Source organism: Trifolium pratense, linkage group LG5 (assembly GCF_020283565.1).
Source record: "Trifolium pratense cultivar HEN17-A07 linkage group LG5, ARS_RC_1.1, whole genome shotgun sequence".
In the NCBI taxonomy this organism is placed as follows: domain Eukaryota; kingdom Viridiplantae; phylum Streptophyta; class Magnoliopsida; order Fabales; family Fabaceae; genus Trifolium; species Trifolium pratense.
The window spans coordinates 47,440,858-47,457,905 of NC_060063.1; the positions used below are offsets into that span (position 1 = coordinate 47,440,858).

General features: G+C 29.9%; 2 protein-coding genes across 3 annotated transcripts; both read left to right on the plus strand.

The window, feature by feature from the left end:
* Window positions 1–1,060: 1,060 nt before the first annotated feature.
* On the plus strand, window positions 1,061–4,021 carry LOC123883537 (acid phosphatase 1-like). Of its 2 annotated transcripts, none has more exons than XM_045932379.1 (4): window positions 1,061–1,262; window positions 2,229–2,620; window positions 2,867–3,079; window positions 3,220–4,021. In XM_045932379.1, exons 2-4 carry the CDS (start codon window positions 2,247–2,249, stop codon window positions 3,395–3,397), a joined length of 765 nt encoding a protein of 254 aa, XP_045788335.1. In that variant the 5' UTR covers window positions 1,061–1,262; window positions 2,229–2,246; the 3' UTR covers window positions 3,398–4,021. The 2 variants fall into 2 exon arrangements, with proteins under 2 accessions (XP_045788335.1, XP_045788334.1); XM_045932378.1 differs by having other exon boundaries at window positions 1,065–1,089.
* A 3,223-nt stretch (window positions 4,022–7,244) lies between these two features.
* LOC123883538 (xyloglucan endotransglucosylase/hydrolase protein 2-like) lies at window positions 7,245–11,805 on the plus strand. The gene is made up of 4 exons (XM_045932380.1): window positions 7,245–7,631; window positions 10,252–10,352; window positions 10,697–10,890; window positions 11,290–11,805. The coding sequence occupies exons 1-4, from the start codon at window positions 7,448–7,450 to the stop codon at window positions 11,672–11,674; spliced, it is 864 nt and encodes a 287-aa protein (XP_045788336.1). The 5' UTR covers window positions 7,245–7,447; the 3' UTR covers window positions 11,675–11,805.
* The last annotated feature ends 5,243 nt before the right edge of the window (window positions 11,806–17,048 follow it).

Below are 17,048 nucleotides of genomic sequence, written 5' to 3' on the forward strand. Positions count from 1 at the left end.
TTTGAAATGGATTACCCATTAAATAACCACCTATCATATTTGTGGAATCGATTTCCACCTTACGTGGTAGATTTGCTATCTGACGCCAACCCCACCGATTCATTATGATTGTGTGTATATGAAAGAGAACAAGTGCTTCCCATAGCCATAGGGTCTTTTTTTTCTTTCTTTTTTTCTATTGGTTTTTCTTTTGTATTAAGAAAAAAAATATATTAATTTGATCATACTAGTGCAGATTGTGGTTGACACATATCGTTTGACTTTATGCCCACACATCTTCAATGAAGTAATTTCTTTACGATAATTATAAATTAAAAATAAATAAAGAGTAGTCAAAGCTATATAGATCTTAAAACTTGAAGATTGTTATCAAAATTACTAACAAATTATTTATCAATAAACTCCTCACATGTATTGTTAAAAGTCTTCTTTTATCAAAAAAATAAATAAAATGAAGTCTTCTATATGTGATGAGTTAAAACCTAAACATGTATTTATACAAGTATGGTGTACTTGGAGTTAACAATAAAAATTTGCAGATCTTGGAAGTTGTTTTTAGAGTTGAATTAGATTCAATCTAAATTAATTTTAAGATGGTATTAAAATTTATTGTTCATTGTCAAATCACTTCAATCTCGCTCATGATGTCTAGTCATATGCAGAGAGGAAATTTATGTTAAATAGTCTAGTGATTGAAAATTTTACTCTAAATATTCTTACTAAATGAACTAAACTCGCGAAGGAATGAAAATGTGCGTCAATAATCTCTCATTTAAAGAAATAAGGAATGGAATATATTTATATAAATGGTAGCTAGGTAGTCATACAAACTAATTTTATAAGATTAGACCCAACTCAAATCTAGTAAAAAGAGCCAACTCATATTTCTAAATACATACATATATAATTGAATATAAACTCCTCCATCCATGTAAAATATATGATTCACATCCTATCAAATATCAAATAGAATCGTCCAAGTTGACTTTAAGTTTTCCTTTTTGTCATTTACCCACTACTTCATTATAAATAGGCACATAATTGACATAAATGGTGAATTGAGCAATTATGTTAGAGCTTCCTAAATAAGTAAGTGTCTATGTATCATTTGTGAGCCTCTTTTTTTTTTTTTTTTTTCTTTTCTTCCATCATATTATGTCTTCACCCTATGCAAGTAAGCCAAACTATCTTGTCCGCCATGATCTTGTTGCACAACTTGATATCTTGTTGCACTACTTGATATCTTGTTGAATCTTATATAGGTAACTTTATTTTTGCCTAAGAATATACATCCTAACACCTAGAGCATATCAAGAGAGGCTATGCATGCGTGAAAATATATGTTTTTCATCATGATATAAAGTTTATATTTTTCCTCTTCTTCGGATAAATTTCTATCTTGATAAACATTGTTATGGATAAATTTGTCCATTGGTAATCCTTTGAGTGAGTTCTTTGCCGTGCTTATATCATTATATATATATATATATATATATATATATATATATATATATAAATTCCTAATGAAATAAATCACTTTTATGGTGAATATTTTTTTATTTATAAAACTACTATAAAAAACAATAAATATAAGTAAGTAAAAAATTGACTATAAATGACGCCAAAATTTGATATGTTAGGACGCAGGTTCAAATCCGTAATTCCTATAAATCACATGAGTTTAATCATAACAGGTCTTGAGAAAAAAAAATTTATAGCTTAAGTTGCCGGATTTTATAGCTTAAAACCACCACTAATTCCTCTGTTTAAATTTTTTCCCGCCTTTTTTTTGCGGCGCACTAAAGCCGCCACGGTTTTTTTTATGCTATTTTGGCGGATTTTTCCGCCACAAATGACCAAAAGCCGCCCGAATTTTCCCATGGGCTCAAGGCCACCGGTAGTACAAGAAATTCTTGTAGTGGTAGGTTTGAACCTATAATTTTCATTTCTTTGTATTTAGTACGTGTGGATTTTGTTGTTAGTCTCTTTAATAAAAAGTATATATAGCATTTTTATAAATAAATTAAATATAGCACCTAGTAGTAGGTAATTTTTTTTTTCATATACACTACTAGCCTTTAATTATTCCATGCACTTTGTTTTAAAAAAAAATCATGTCAATCCATTTTTTTAAATGGTAAAAAATTAATTAATAAAATGTACTTATATATAATATATATCTACTAAATTTATCAAGCAAACAACTTATTCTTTCTCCTACCTTTCAGAAGAATAATAAAAAATAAATGGCACAACAAGGGCTTTTGGTACTTTTCTTATTGGCATTGTTGTGCAAGGTGATGTGTACAAGATCACACCACCAAAGCACAAAAGACCCTTTTACTAGCTCAATTGATGGAAGATTTTGCTTGAGTTGGAGATTGGCAGTGGAGACAAATAATGAGCTTCCATGGAGAACAGTTCCAAATCAATGTTCTCAATATGTTGAAGATTACTTGATCCATGGGCAATATGAAAGGGACTTGGAATTAATAATGGAACAAGCCTTGAATTATGTGAATGGCTTACCTCTTGTTGGTGATGGCATGGATGCTTGGATTTTAGATGTTGATGATACTTGCATCTCCAATATTTATTATTACAAAAGCAAAAATTATGGGTATGTTTGTTTTCCTAATGATTATTTATATATTGTATTTATAGTTCCATACATGTTCGTTCGCACGACACGAGTATTTTCGACAGTTGATCATTTTTTAGGTGGAATAATTTTCACATAATATTATTTTTTTTTATGATCATTTTGAGTTTTATTCTTCCTATGATTTTATAATTTTTCATGCTATATTAATTCTTATGTTTCTGACTGCGTTATTTACTTTCTCTTTGTTTTCCCAAAATATAGGTGTGACCCATATGATCCACCAGCGTTTAGGGCATCGGCAGTGAAAGGATGGTGCACAGCAATTCCTCCCGTATTAAGGCTATTTAACAAGTTGTTAGATAATGGATTTAAGGTAATACTACTTACAGGAAGAGATAAAGAGACACTTTATCAAGCTACCATTGACAATTTGCACAATCAAGGATACATTGGATATGACCAACTAATTATGAGGTAACCCATAGATATATGTTGCTAATCACATTTTTGGTATAAAATATTATTGATAATATCTTTTTTAACGATAAAAGCAATAATTAGTCGTTAATGTTAATATATTTTCTTTAACCTTTGTCCGGCGGGATGATTTCCAGGACAACAACATATAAAGGGCAGAGTGCAGTGATGTATAAATCAAATATAAGGATGCAATTAGAGAATGAAGGTTATAGAATATGGGGTAATGTGGGGGATCAATGGAGTGATCTCCAAGGAAACTCTTCTGGAAATCGTGCATTCAAGCTCCCAAATCCTATGTATTTTGTTCCCTAACTATCCCATATCTTAAATCTATGTATGTCTTTACAACTTAATTCGAGTCCTATTTAGGGATTGAACCCGTGATCTTGATAAAGTTAGAAGAGACTCGCGTCATCTCATTTAAGTGCTCTTGGATAAGGTTCGCATTCTAGAATGCGAAACGAACTGAGTTTGCATTCTAGAATGTGAATTGTTTTTTTCCTAATTTTTGCTATTACACGCTCACATCCTATGTTACGAGGTGGTGAGATTAGAAGGCCAGGCGGGGGGTGCGTGTGAAACTCAGGGGCGCAGAAAGAAGAATCTAGAAACAATATTGATTTAGCCCAACTCTTTTCTGGGATATCTTCTATTTAAAGAAGATTGCTTTTTAGGCCCCCGTGTTCCTCTTAAACACCCCAAAAATCTCAAAATAACCTTAAATTTGGGTCCAGGATGATATGGATTCTAGAATTCGAAATAGATTAGGACAAGAAAATTACAGGTTTTAATCATGCGAACCGAAATGGACAAGCAAATTAATAGGTTTGGATTGTACAATTCGAAATATTATTTTATGCAGAAAATTACAAAATGAACAATTTACAAAATTTAAAAAAACTGTCTAGTTTGGCATGTAGGATCCGAAATGGTTTCGGATTGTGTGATCCAAAGGCGATTGTGATCATAAAACCATGAAAATTGAAAAAATTAACGGTTTAAAGCGCATATTACCTCTTGTATGACTCCGATTGAGTATTGCGACCCTCTTTAAGTAAATAAACGTTGCTTTCAAGCTTCTGGTACACCAAAAAAATTGTCCTAGTTCCAAAGCTCCCGATTGAGTGTCAAAGTGGTTATGAAAGTACAACTTCTGTCACATACAACCCAAAAATTAAAAAAGCAAGACATTTCGGATTGTACAGTCAAAACCCATGTTTTTCTGGGAAAAACATCACGTACAAGCCAGCCATAGTCAGCCAATTGCTTGTTTAAACTGGTTTCGGATTGTATGGTCCATAACAAACAGGTTTCGGGTTCTAGAATCCGAACGCATTAAAAACAAGGCATTTCAGATTGTACAGTCCAAACCCATGTTTTCCCGGGCAAAACATCACGTACAAGCCAGCCATAGCTAGCCAATTGCTTGTTTAAACTGGTTTCATATTGTATGGTCCATAACAAATAAGTTTCGAATTCTAGAATTCAAAAGCATTTAAAGGGCCAAAATAGTCACGTTGGGGGGCCTTAGAAGAAACTATAGGGGCCAAAAAAGCAATCTTCCTATTTAAAATTAGAAGTTGGGCCAAGCCCAATTTAGAATAACTATTAATTAAACATTAAACCAAACAAAAAGGATTAGATAAATTAATCAAGCCAGAAACACTCAAATCCTTCAAAATTAATAAAACCAACATCTTTGAATATAGAGGGCATATAAAATACATATGTGAAAACATTACAAAAATTTAAAAATGAACATGCATGATCATGAATTTGAATTTGGTTGACTATTGCTTCCATAATTTGAGTTAGATGATTGATGAATCATTACAAGAAAATTGTTTTGGAGCATCGGCGAAAAAGATACCTAACTGAGAAAAATGAATGCTACAAGGTAGTTAGCGGCAATCTAGCATCATGGTCGTGGAACAGTTGCGTCCACTAGATGGTTTTCGTAAGAGACGTTGTTCCAGAGCTAGAATGATATGTATACAACATATGCTAGTAGCTTCGGTTTTCCTGTGACGCTATAAATATGGTTTGGTTTTATTTAATGTCACATATAGCTAGAATACTCTTTGCGAAACATTAAGTCAATCAAAATTGTTGTACAAAAAAATAATCAACAAAATAAAAGTCTTAATTTGCACCGCAAAATCTGTTGAAAGTTGGCAACAAACAGTTTTTGAATAAGTTGAAAACAAACTCAAACTAGTAACAACTAGCAAAGCAAACAACAGTCTTCAGCCTAATAAGACAATTATGCCAACATTAGGTGGCTTGCGCGCACAACTTCTTTACCAACATTATTCGCACACACAAATATGTCATTATTTATATTTTGTTACTAGAAAGTTGAACATTTATAGATGATTTATAGTATAGTTTTGTGTTACAATATAAATGTACATATCGAAGTTTTAATTTGCTTTCATTTTAATCCAAAATTTAACTGAAAAATAAGTTTTTTTTTGTTAAGTAGTTTAGTGGCTAGAAAATCCAGCTTAAAAGTGAATAAATAGAGTGTTCCGAGTTCGAACCCGGACTTCTGCACATATAGTCAGACCCGGTTTTGGGACAGGACAAGCAGGGCCCCAGCCCAGTGCCTCTAAAAAATTGGAGTCCAGATCCACTCCATTGTTTTATCCTCCATTACCCTCCAGTTTTCATTCGGATGAGTGACACGTGGCAATTAAACTTTTCAATGGCTGAGATTAAAAACATCAATTTATGCATGTCACAGATAAACAACAACAAAAACCCTTGTTCTTCTTTGCTTTATCTTCTTGCCTCCATCCATCTCTACCCGGAACAACCTCTCCCCGTCAGTCCTAGACGTCGTCTCAAACAATGGTGGCGAGTTAAGTTCCATGGTTTTATTTCTTCCAGATCCATGCCATGGTTTTATAATCTCATCCATTAGTTCACGTTGTTGTTGTTGTTCCCCTTCTTCCTTGCACACACAACATCACTGTTCATCTTCTCCTTGCTACTCATCTTCTCATCGCAAATGAAAGTAATCGCTAGCACAAAAAAACTCTTAGAAGCATTACATCAATTCAAAATGACAACTTGCTTTATTATAACACACAAGATACAAAAAATTTCTACACAAAATAGTACAGGAGATTCAACATAACTAAAGGGGATAAATTACAACCTAACATTGATTACAACCAAAAAAAATCTTCAATTTTAACCAAACAATCTTCAATCTTCAAAGCCATTTTCTTTAATTTCAATCAAACCAACTTCAAATTGAAAAGGGGAAATGACGACATAGAAGACACGACAGCTGCGAGTAAGGAAGACGGCGAGTCAAAAACGGCGAGTAAGGGACAGTGAGTCAAAGACGGCGAGTTGGAGACATAACGACATAAAGATGGACAGGCGACGTAGAGATGAATACGTGGTTTGTTTCAATGGAGAAGAGTAGAAGGAAGAGGTATCGTGAAAAGTGAAAAGAAGAGTAACCCTATTTTCTCAACCAGATTGATTCGTTTTTTAATCTGAACCATTGATTCGTTTTTTAATCTGAACCATTGATTCGTTTTATTGCCATGTGTCACACATCTGTTAAGGAACTGGAAAAACTGGAGGATAGGGGACTGGAGCTGATCTGAACAAAAAATTGGGGCCTCACTTTTTTTTTTTGCAAGCTCATCATCTTAGATATAGAAGTAAGAGATGTAGATAAAGAATTAATTTCTTAAACTATAAATACAATCCCTATGTAATCCATAGATAACTTTACTACTTTATTTATATTTTGTTATTTCTTTTAAAATAAAGAATTAATTTCTAAAATTATGTTGCAATTTTTGTTAAAAACAATATCAATTTTGAATGATATTAGTTTAAAATGTATTTTGTTATTATTGATTAGAATATAACTATTTTATATTATTGATGTTATTTATATTTTAAATAAATGTTGTTCTTTTTTAAAAAAAAAATATTTTTTATTAGGGGTCCATTTTTATTATTTATCCTGGATCTCCAAAATCTCGGAACCGGCACTGCATATAGTGCGATGTCCTTACCAACTGAAAAATAAGTTTTTAGGATAGGAAAAAAAATCAACATTTATACTTTGAATTGTAAACGTTTGATTCCAAAGTAAGCCATATCGTGATGAGGTGGGTTTGTACTTTGTTATGGTTATGAAGGATTTACATACTTAGTATTGAGACAAGTCAATAGCGTATTGGTAAGGCAATTATGGGACTTATCATGCGCTTTACTTTTCTATAGTTCCTAACTATGACGCTAATGTTATTATAAATACACGAATTCAAAGCAATAAATTAAACCAAAATCAATCCATAAGCGTGTAAAAGACCAAATATTAGGTTTAATATGAGTTCTTTGATTTTTATTTTTCTTGTGGTCCTCGTTCTTCATGTTGTTCTTGCTAGAGAAATTAGGAGAAATGAAGAAATTATATCATTTGATCAAAATTACAAGGTTACATGGGGTGACAATCATGTTATGTCCATAAACCAGGGGAAAGAAATTCAGCTCACAATGGATTATTCTTCAGGTTATAATAATAAATTATATATTATTTAATTAACTCTCTCGTTTTAAATTTCACGTGTTTTTTTTTTAAATAATAATTTTGTGTGTTTATCTTGCTAAACAAGTGCTTCGGGAGCACTGTTTAACATGACCGACTCATATAATTTGTGCTAAACAAGTGCTTCGTGAGCACTGTTTAACATTACTCCCATAAATTTATACATATGCACGATTTTTGCTTTCTTTTATATATATATATATATATATATGAGGGATCCGTTGACTCCAGGAGTAAGTCTCCATTGACTTACTCAGCTTAATAACTCGATATCGATATTATATTTCTTCAATCCAACCGTTGAATTCAAAGATCTTATTGAGTAGATCAACTCCACAAATTTTTATAAAAATTCAAAAAATTTAGTTATGTATTCAGACTATTGAAATTCAACGGTTTTTTTAAAAGGTTGTCGTACGTTCAATTGAAGTTATCATAAAAAGTATTAAACAATTTTGAATTTTTATAAAAATTTGTTGAGTTGATCTAAGATATCTTTGAATTCGACGGTTGGATTGAAGAAATATAATGCCGATATCGAGTTATTAAGCGGAGTAATATATCACAATCATATTATATTGTATACAAAAGCAAAGTACTTAATTTGTTTATTAGCAAAATTTACAATAAAAGAGTAAAGACCAACAAAATCTAAGCAGAAATACTAAATCGATCAGGGCCAAAAAGAAAATAATACAACCTACCATCACCTAACGGCGATGCATACACAAAAAAGAAACAGAGAATTGAGAGAAAGTTTTATATATTAATATAAGTTGTAAATATTGTGAGCTTAGATAACATAATTCTATTGGCGGAATTGTGGGAAATTTATCATGGCATGCAAATTGCATGGGAAAGAGGTTACAAATTAAAGTCACTTCAAAGTTTGTTGTAACTCTTTTGTAAAAATAAAATAAAAATTGTTGTAAGGATTATATCTAGGGGTGCTCAAATCCAAACCAATTCAAATAAAAACCGAAAACCGATCCAAAAAAACCGAAAACCGCAAAAAACCGAAGTTTTTTGGATGTGTTTGGATGTTCTTTTGAGAAAACCGCTGGATCGGATCGGATTTCGGATCGATTTCTTAAAACCGATCCAAACCGAACCAAACCGCATACATATATTTTAATATTTATTTATCTTTTTATTAGTATAAATATATATATTGCATTAACCATTTTAAATTTTGTTAATTAATTTAATCTATTTTAAATTTTGTTAATACTATATGTTAGTTTAATTTAATCTTTTTTTTTTTTACTTTTTATATGTTTCGAATATAATTGGTAATTGTCATTTCAAAATATTAATTTTCAATATATATTTTACATCAAACTTAATTTTTATTTTGTCAAAAATGTCAAACTATTATTTTGTAGCGTTTTTTATAATATTTATATTTATTAAAAAAAATTACAATTTATAATTTGGATATCCAAAAACCGATCCAAATTAAACCGCATAATATTGGATCGGATTGGATCGGATTTTTTTTATTTGTCATCCAAAACCGAACCAAACCGCAAATGAATTTATTTTTGGATCGGATGAGTTTTTGCCTCAAAACCGATTCAAACCGAACCGCGAGCACCCCTAATTATATCCCTTTTTAAGTGAATTTGTAGCAGTTTTACTTTTACCTATTGTTTTGGTGATAGTTTTCGACCGTTGCCAAAAATCATAAGTGTTGTCGTGCTAGTGTCAATTTCTTTGTTATTTGGCCTTATAGAGGGTCAACAACAAAAAATAGGGTTGGTTGATGAATGATGATTAACACGATTCAATTACATAATTTTTTTTTACCGTCAATTATATGGTGCAAAATGAGTGGTACTTACTTTACCTAGACTAAGTATAGGCAATGCTAAAGGATGATTGATATTATTGAGCTAAACCAAGAGTTTGCGTGAATAAGTTAAAAGGAAAAAACTTACTTATGTATATATCCTTGAGCACTTTTTTGTCAAAAAAATAATAATAATCCTTCAATTTTATGTCATACCAAGTCCTAGGATGTGATTTGTTTTTGGTAATGTGATCTAATTGCACTAGATGTATTCATCATAACATAGGACATGGCAATGGTCATTTAAAATAGCATGAATGTTAAGATACATTCATGGACATGGCAATGTGAAATTCTTATTAGTTATTTGTAGGATTATCTATTTTCTTTTTTTAAATCAAAAGTATCATTTGCACGTAACTGTGGGGACTAATCCGCTCGAGATAATTGAAATTCATTTAAAGGATTAACCTCTCCCAAAAAATAATTTTTTATACGCACTAGTCGGAGATCGAACTTATATCCAAATAGTTTTTTTTTTTTTTTTTTTTTTACAAAAACTTATATCTAAATAGTTAAAGAGTTTAAGTATCTACCGATACTTGTGTCTGGTATATATGAGAAGGAACAACTTTTTTTTTATATATCTTTTTGCTATATTAAAGATAGAAATTATGAGTAAATTAAAGAAACAATACATGTAATTATTGGTAATTTGGTACGTAGATTAGTACTAGACTTAATATTAATTCTTTTTACTGGTTTGACTTTGATGTCACATACACAAAATAGGGTCAGGATTTGCTTCCAAGATAACTTACGGCTCTGGATTATTCCATATGAGGATCAAAGTACCAGGTAGAGATTCTGCAGGGGTTGTCACAGCTTATTATGTGAGTTCTTTTCCCTTATTTTCATATACCATATATGACTAAGAAAAAAAAAAACTATAATCTTGTGAGGGATTTGGGTAGTATGTTAGAGGTCCCGAGTTTTAGAGGTCCCGAGTTTAATCTGCGGTTCTTTTGTAAAAAAAAAAAGGACCGAAAATATTAAATTGATCACTAAATCAACTACTTTTAGAGACTGAAAATATTAAATCACTAAATTATAGCAGCAACATTTCTAAAATTGAAATACTTTAGTCATCTAATGCCATATATGGGGAAATTTCTCTTAATAGACATCAATTCTCATTGTTTCATTTTATTTATTTATTTATTTATTTTGTGTGCAGTTGAATTCACAAGGGAATAGTCATGATGAGTTAGACTTTGAATTTCTGGGAAATAGAGAAGGGAAGCCATATACATTACAGACCAATGTATATGCAAATGGTGAAGGGAATAGAGAACAAAGAATTAACCTTTGGTTTGACCCTACAACTGATTTTCACGACTACAAAATTCTTTGGAACCCACATCAAATTGTGTAAGATATATACATCTCTTAATGGTGTTGGAAGTCTTTAATTTGTAGTTTATTTTTATGGGTCATCCTAAGGGCACATGTTAAGATATATACATCTCTTAATATAAGTAGGCCGCAGTAGCGTTAAAACTCTTAGGGGCAATTTGTTGCACATTTGAGTTTTACAAAACTCGAAGAATTAGTCTCTATAGTCCCGTATAAAGGATATCTGATTTAAGAAGAAAAATAAAAATCTATACCAATACAAATTGATAATATATTACTTGCTCAGTTGAACTAATCAACCCCTATATGATTTTTTTTCTCCTTATATTAATATATGAAATATATATTAATCTAATTATCAATAACTAACTATGCATGATTTCAAAATCTGATTATCAAAATTTGTATTGGCAGATTTTATGTGGACAATATTCCAATTAGGGTATACAAGAACAATAGCAACATTGGAGTAGGCTACCCAACAAAGTCTATGCAAATTATAGCAAGTTTGTGGAATGGTGATTGGGCAACAGATGGAGGCCAAACAAAAATCAATTGGACATATGCACCTTTCAAAGCAAACTTTCAAGGATTTGATGTTAGTGGATGTCAAAGTCAAAGCTTAAATATTGATCAAAATTGTGTTTCTAATAGCTATTGGTGGAATGACAAACAGTATTGGCAATTGGATCTTATAGCACAAAAACAATATGAAAATGTAAAGCAAAAATATATGAATTATGATTATTGTAAAGATAGGCAAAGGTATCCTATAGCTCCCTTAGAATGCCTACATTGAAATAATTTGATTACATCTTTGTAACAATAAACTAGATAAGGCTATTGCCATGAATTTAAATTATATATGCCACATGTTAGAAAGGTTCTAGATATATAGAGTGAGGATTGTTTACATAAATCTTATATGATAAAGCCAATATTGTTTCCAAAATAAATGTTTTGGATTATTCTTTTTGTTAAAGTTGAAATTGTTGAAAAGATGGTGAAGCAGATGAAGAAAATTGATGACCAAAAAGAGATAAGAATATCATTTTCTCATTTACTTAAAATTATATCATATAATTATATAAACTAGGGGTAAACCCGTGCGTTGCACGGGTTTGATTAAAATATATAATTAAAATATTTTTATAAATAAAAAATAATAATTGTGATAACTATAATCACATATAGTTAAATAATATATATATTATTTTAAAATATGATTATATTTAATATTAGTATATGAGTAAAAAAAAAAAGTTGTTTAAAAATATTAGATTTTTTATTAATTTATATCGTAGTTTGTTTATATTTTAATGTAATAGATCTCTTATAATATTTCATAAGTTTGAAAGGATGTATCATTTTTTTATTTTATTAGTGTAATCATATAAGATTTTAGTTTTCTTTATATGAGTTGCAATTTTATAGTCAAATGTCACTTTGTTTTTTATTTTCGATGTATCCCTTATTTTATTATTTTCAATAAGAGCTGGAGGTATACCTAATTATACTTGAAGACAATATTGCTCATGAGAAATGTTAAAATAAGTTTTGATTATAGAATATGATTCATATATGGTGGCTTTGATTATTTGTTCCACGTGATCTCATTTTTTGAAAATTATGTATCAAATAGCGTATTTGCTTACTACGTTCTATGCAATTTAAGGTTCCAAATAACTTATCTACTTACTCTGTCTTGGAGTTTATTCTCATTTATTCACTTGGTGAAATTTTATTCCAACTTTATTAGTCCCAATTTTTTAGTCTATTGTTTGGTTCACTTTTTTTTTTTTTTGCTTGGTCCTTTTGTTTTTGGTTTGTTTTTCTTTATCTTGGTGAGGTTTGTGTCTCTTCAAAATTATTGTTAGTTTTTGTCCCTCTTATTTAATATTTTCTTGAATATTTATTTTATTTTTCTTATTATATTATATAAACTTAAATATTTGTTGTTGTCAATATATAAGTTTGGACGAAGATTTTATATATTTGAATTTAGGTTTAGTTATTTGGTTAAGGTAAAGAAAGTCATATAGATGAATTTAAGATTTTTAACATGTGTCATGTTCTTATTTTCTTAAAAAAATGTCATCTTATTCTTATAAATATTCCACTATTTTATTTTCAGCTGTAACGTAAACATTCTTTTAGAATATGTACTTAATTTATCCAAAAGTTATATTATTATATAAATTAAATTAATAATTTTTTAATTATTGGTGAATTTTAGTTGTGTGTAAATATGTTTAAATATATGTGTGATTATATTTTCTAAATGTATGTAAATATATTTTAACATCTACGGTTTTAATAATTTCTAAAATTTATTTTGACAAATGAGCATCAACAATTTTTATTTAATAATTTTTGTCTTTTTTAATTTAATTTAGAAAGTTTTTAGTACAATTCTAAGTGGAGGAAAAAGTATTTAGCACAATTTCTAAACTAACATGTTTTTAGCACAATTCTTTTCATTGATTCATTTTATGGCCGTAAGAATAAGATGGCATACGTAGATTAAAATAGGACCGTCTATTAAAATTCATATATATTCATATTGAACCATCCAGATTTAGGCAAGTGTTATACGATAAATGCATGAAGATTATATATTTGGACAACCTCTAAGTCAAGTTAAATCAATATACTTCTTACATGTATTACAATTATAAGAACCGTATGATTTGAGTGTCAACTACAAATAAAAAACTTATTTTAATTTCTACTTTGTTTTTGTTTCTATATTTCTCTTGATCGAGATCAAGTAGATCACCTACACATTGTAGACAATATAGTATTTAAAAATGAGACACATATTTATATTTCTAAATTATTTGGATTGTCGTCTTTTAATTGAATGCCTCCAACATCAATATACCCTCGATCTATATAAATTTTAAGGCACTTCAAAATCAATAAAAAGAAGTCTCTTTTATCCTCTTCAACTTATTTACATGAAAAAAATTAATTATATTCCCATTAATCAACAATTTTTTATACAAATCTTTTACCTTATATAAAATAATAAATGAAAAAGAAAATAAGAAACAAATAAGCTAAAATATTAGACTAATAAAATAATAAATGAAAAAGAAAAGTTGTCTAATTACAAACATTATATCAATTAAAAAAAATGATGGTTTACAAACTGCCATTAGAGTTAAATACACATCCTTACATGAGGTGTCATTTCATAGGCTTTATAAGGAGCAAGGATGCAACGTAAGCAAAAATAGAAGTATGTTTTATCCTGTTCTCCTCCTTCACATGAAAAAATAGTCATATTCATATTAATTGATTCAACTCAAAGTTTAATTAATCATCGAACAAAACACCGGTTGATATTTTAAAAAATATCCAACCTAAAAAAGAAATATAAAAAATGATTAGAGATGTTCCAAACTCAGAGTAATAGAAAAATTCCAATTTACAAACATATTAATAGGCAACTATCACATATATGTATATCAATTTCTTAATCAATCACATGTAGACATACCTGATATTCTAAGAGGTTAGACACCATCACCTACCAAGGACAAAAACCAATATACTTACGATGTAACTATATATATGCACACAATAGCTTTTAAATCAATTCAAGACACTATAATGTGTAACTATAACATATGGAAGGTGAAGATGCATAACTTTTTCTCATGGAGATGTTAGACAAAGAAACCATAGAGTTTTTGCCATGAGATAGATAAATTAAAATTTTGTTAAAACATAGAAGGTAGACTTCCTGATATGGTGGTGGTGATAATTAGCTTTTGGGTTAACTTTATATAGAGCTTGTGTTTGATAATTAGCTAAATTTACATATTCAATATTAGTGTCTCCAAGAATTCTTTGTTTTCAATTGCATTAATAGGGAATTGTAACATACAATATATATTTTAATATATTATTATTATTAGAGTAACTCTATTATATGAAATATGAAAATGTTTTAATAGAGATTGTAAACTTTTCTTATAGAGTGTCACATCATCACAATGCATGCTTGTGAGCAACTCAACAACTAAAGTATTTTTTTTTCATAAAATTTATTTTGTCGAGCATGAAATTTTTTTGAGGAGTAATTTTTTTATTTGGTTTATTTATTTAAAGTAAATTTTTGCAAATTGCAAATCATATTTACACATGCATGATTTATATTTTATGTTTGGTAGTGTAAAATATGAAAGAGCATATATCTATTCATTGTTCTTTTTGTAATTTTTTTTCTTTTCTTTCTTTCATTATTATTGGGAGCCATTATTATTGTAACATATAGATAATTACTTTGGAGGATGAATGGACACACAAAATAAATTGTGGGACAAATTTTAAATAGATATGAGAAGCTCTCTAAAGCATGCCACATCATCACAATGAAGGCTTATGAGCAATTCAACCTTCCTTTTACCAGTAAAAGATAGTTTAAATTTGCCACCAACAATGAATCAATCCAAACAATAAAAGTTTTAGTTCGTTTAAACATGTGGTTAGGAGTTTAACTTTTTATTCACGCGTATAAAAAAAACCAGTTGGGAGGAGAGAACCAAATTGTGTGGCCCACAAATTTTTCAGGTCCTTTATCTTATTTTTTTGTAATACTTTGGTGTTTTATCTTTTTTTTTTGTAACACTTTGGTCCTTTATCTTTTTTATTTGTAACACTTTAGTCCTTTTTTTGTAACATTTTGGTCCTTATCTTATTTATTTATGAAAAATAAAGGACCTAAATGTTACAAATAAAAAATAATAAAGGACCAAAATGTTACAAAAAAAAAGATAAAGGACCAAAGTGTTACAAAAAAAATAAGATAAAGGACATGCAGTGTAATTTTACCTAATTAAAATTATAAACAATAAAAAAAATGATGACATGACATCCAGATAAATATCCTAATATATGACACATCAACTTAAAGATTCGCCATATCATAATTTTGATAGTTGGGACCAAATTTAAGAAATTTTATAAATAGGGGGACTAAAATTGCGGAATTAGAAATAGGGGAACCAAAATCCTCTATTAAGTACAATAGAGGACCAAAATTGCAATTAAACCTAAAATTAAATCATACAATTATAATTAGCTTAAATTTGCTGCACATGATCAACAATGAATTAGGGTCTTGACACTCTTAAACATGTCGAGGAAAACTCTGTGGATATACAAGTACTTGTCTTCAAACAAACACTTCATCAGATGTTGCAACTACGTTCTTGGACCCCGAATAGCCTTTTTCATTCTTTTTTTTTGGTTCATATAGCCTTTTTCATTCTATAACGTACATTGTAAATATTTTTCATGGTTGTTGTCGTTAGGGCCCGCCTCTTCTTCAGTGTCGACATAATATTCCTCGGAAGTGCCATATTATCTGTCAGTTCACGCACCAGTTCCTTTTCATCTGGTCAAAGCCGCTCAGCAAATTTATGACCTTGGAAATGTTGAGTCATCTCGTGATTGTGTTCACAGTTGACAACATTTAAACTCCAATGCCCACTGCTTAACAAATAACTCTTCAGTTTAAACTGATAACCACACTATCAAACTTTGCAATCACAAAAACAAACCCTAAACTGTAAGCCAAATCACTAACCTATGTAAGCATTTGTCCGAGTTCATTTCCTATCCGTTGTGAATTGGATGCAGAAATCAATCTTTGGAGCCACAACGTTCCGTGAATCGTCGGCTGGCGTTGCATCAGCATCACGTTGTTCTTCAACCTCGGGTTATTTGCCTAACTTAATATCTTCTTCCATTGTATTTGAATCATTCATCACAATACCTAATTTTTTTTTAAAAAAATACATAACAGATTTTTTTCAGTCCTAGAGTTGTTCGCTAACTAGGGAGTGAACGCTCTCATGCATGCTCGCTAACCAGACAACGAACACGACCAATTTTAGGCGTTTGACCTGGTGAAAACGAAATGCTTATGGAAATGAATGAGGAACGTTTTAGAGTGACATTACCTTTCCATTCAACTCAATGTGATGCCTATGGAGTTCCTTGATCCTAGGATTATGCTTTGGAAACACCTTTTCGCCCAAAATTGCCAGTTTGGAAGTGAGAAATTTTTTTGGTGGAAGCATGTGTTGTTTGAAACTGAAGTCAACCCAAATAGTTAGCGAACATTGCATATATAAGATAATCTGTTCGTTGTCTAGGCT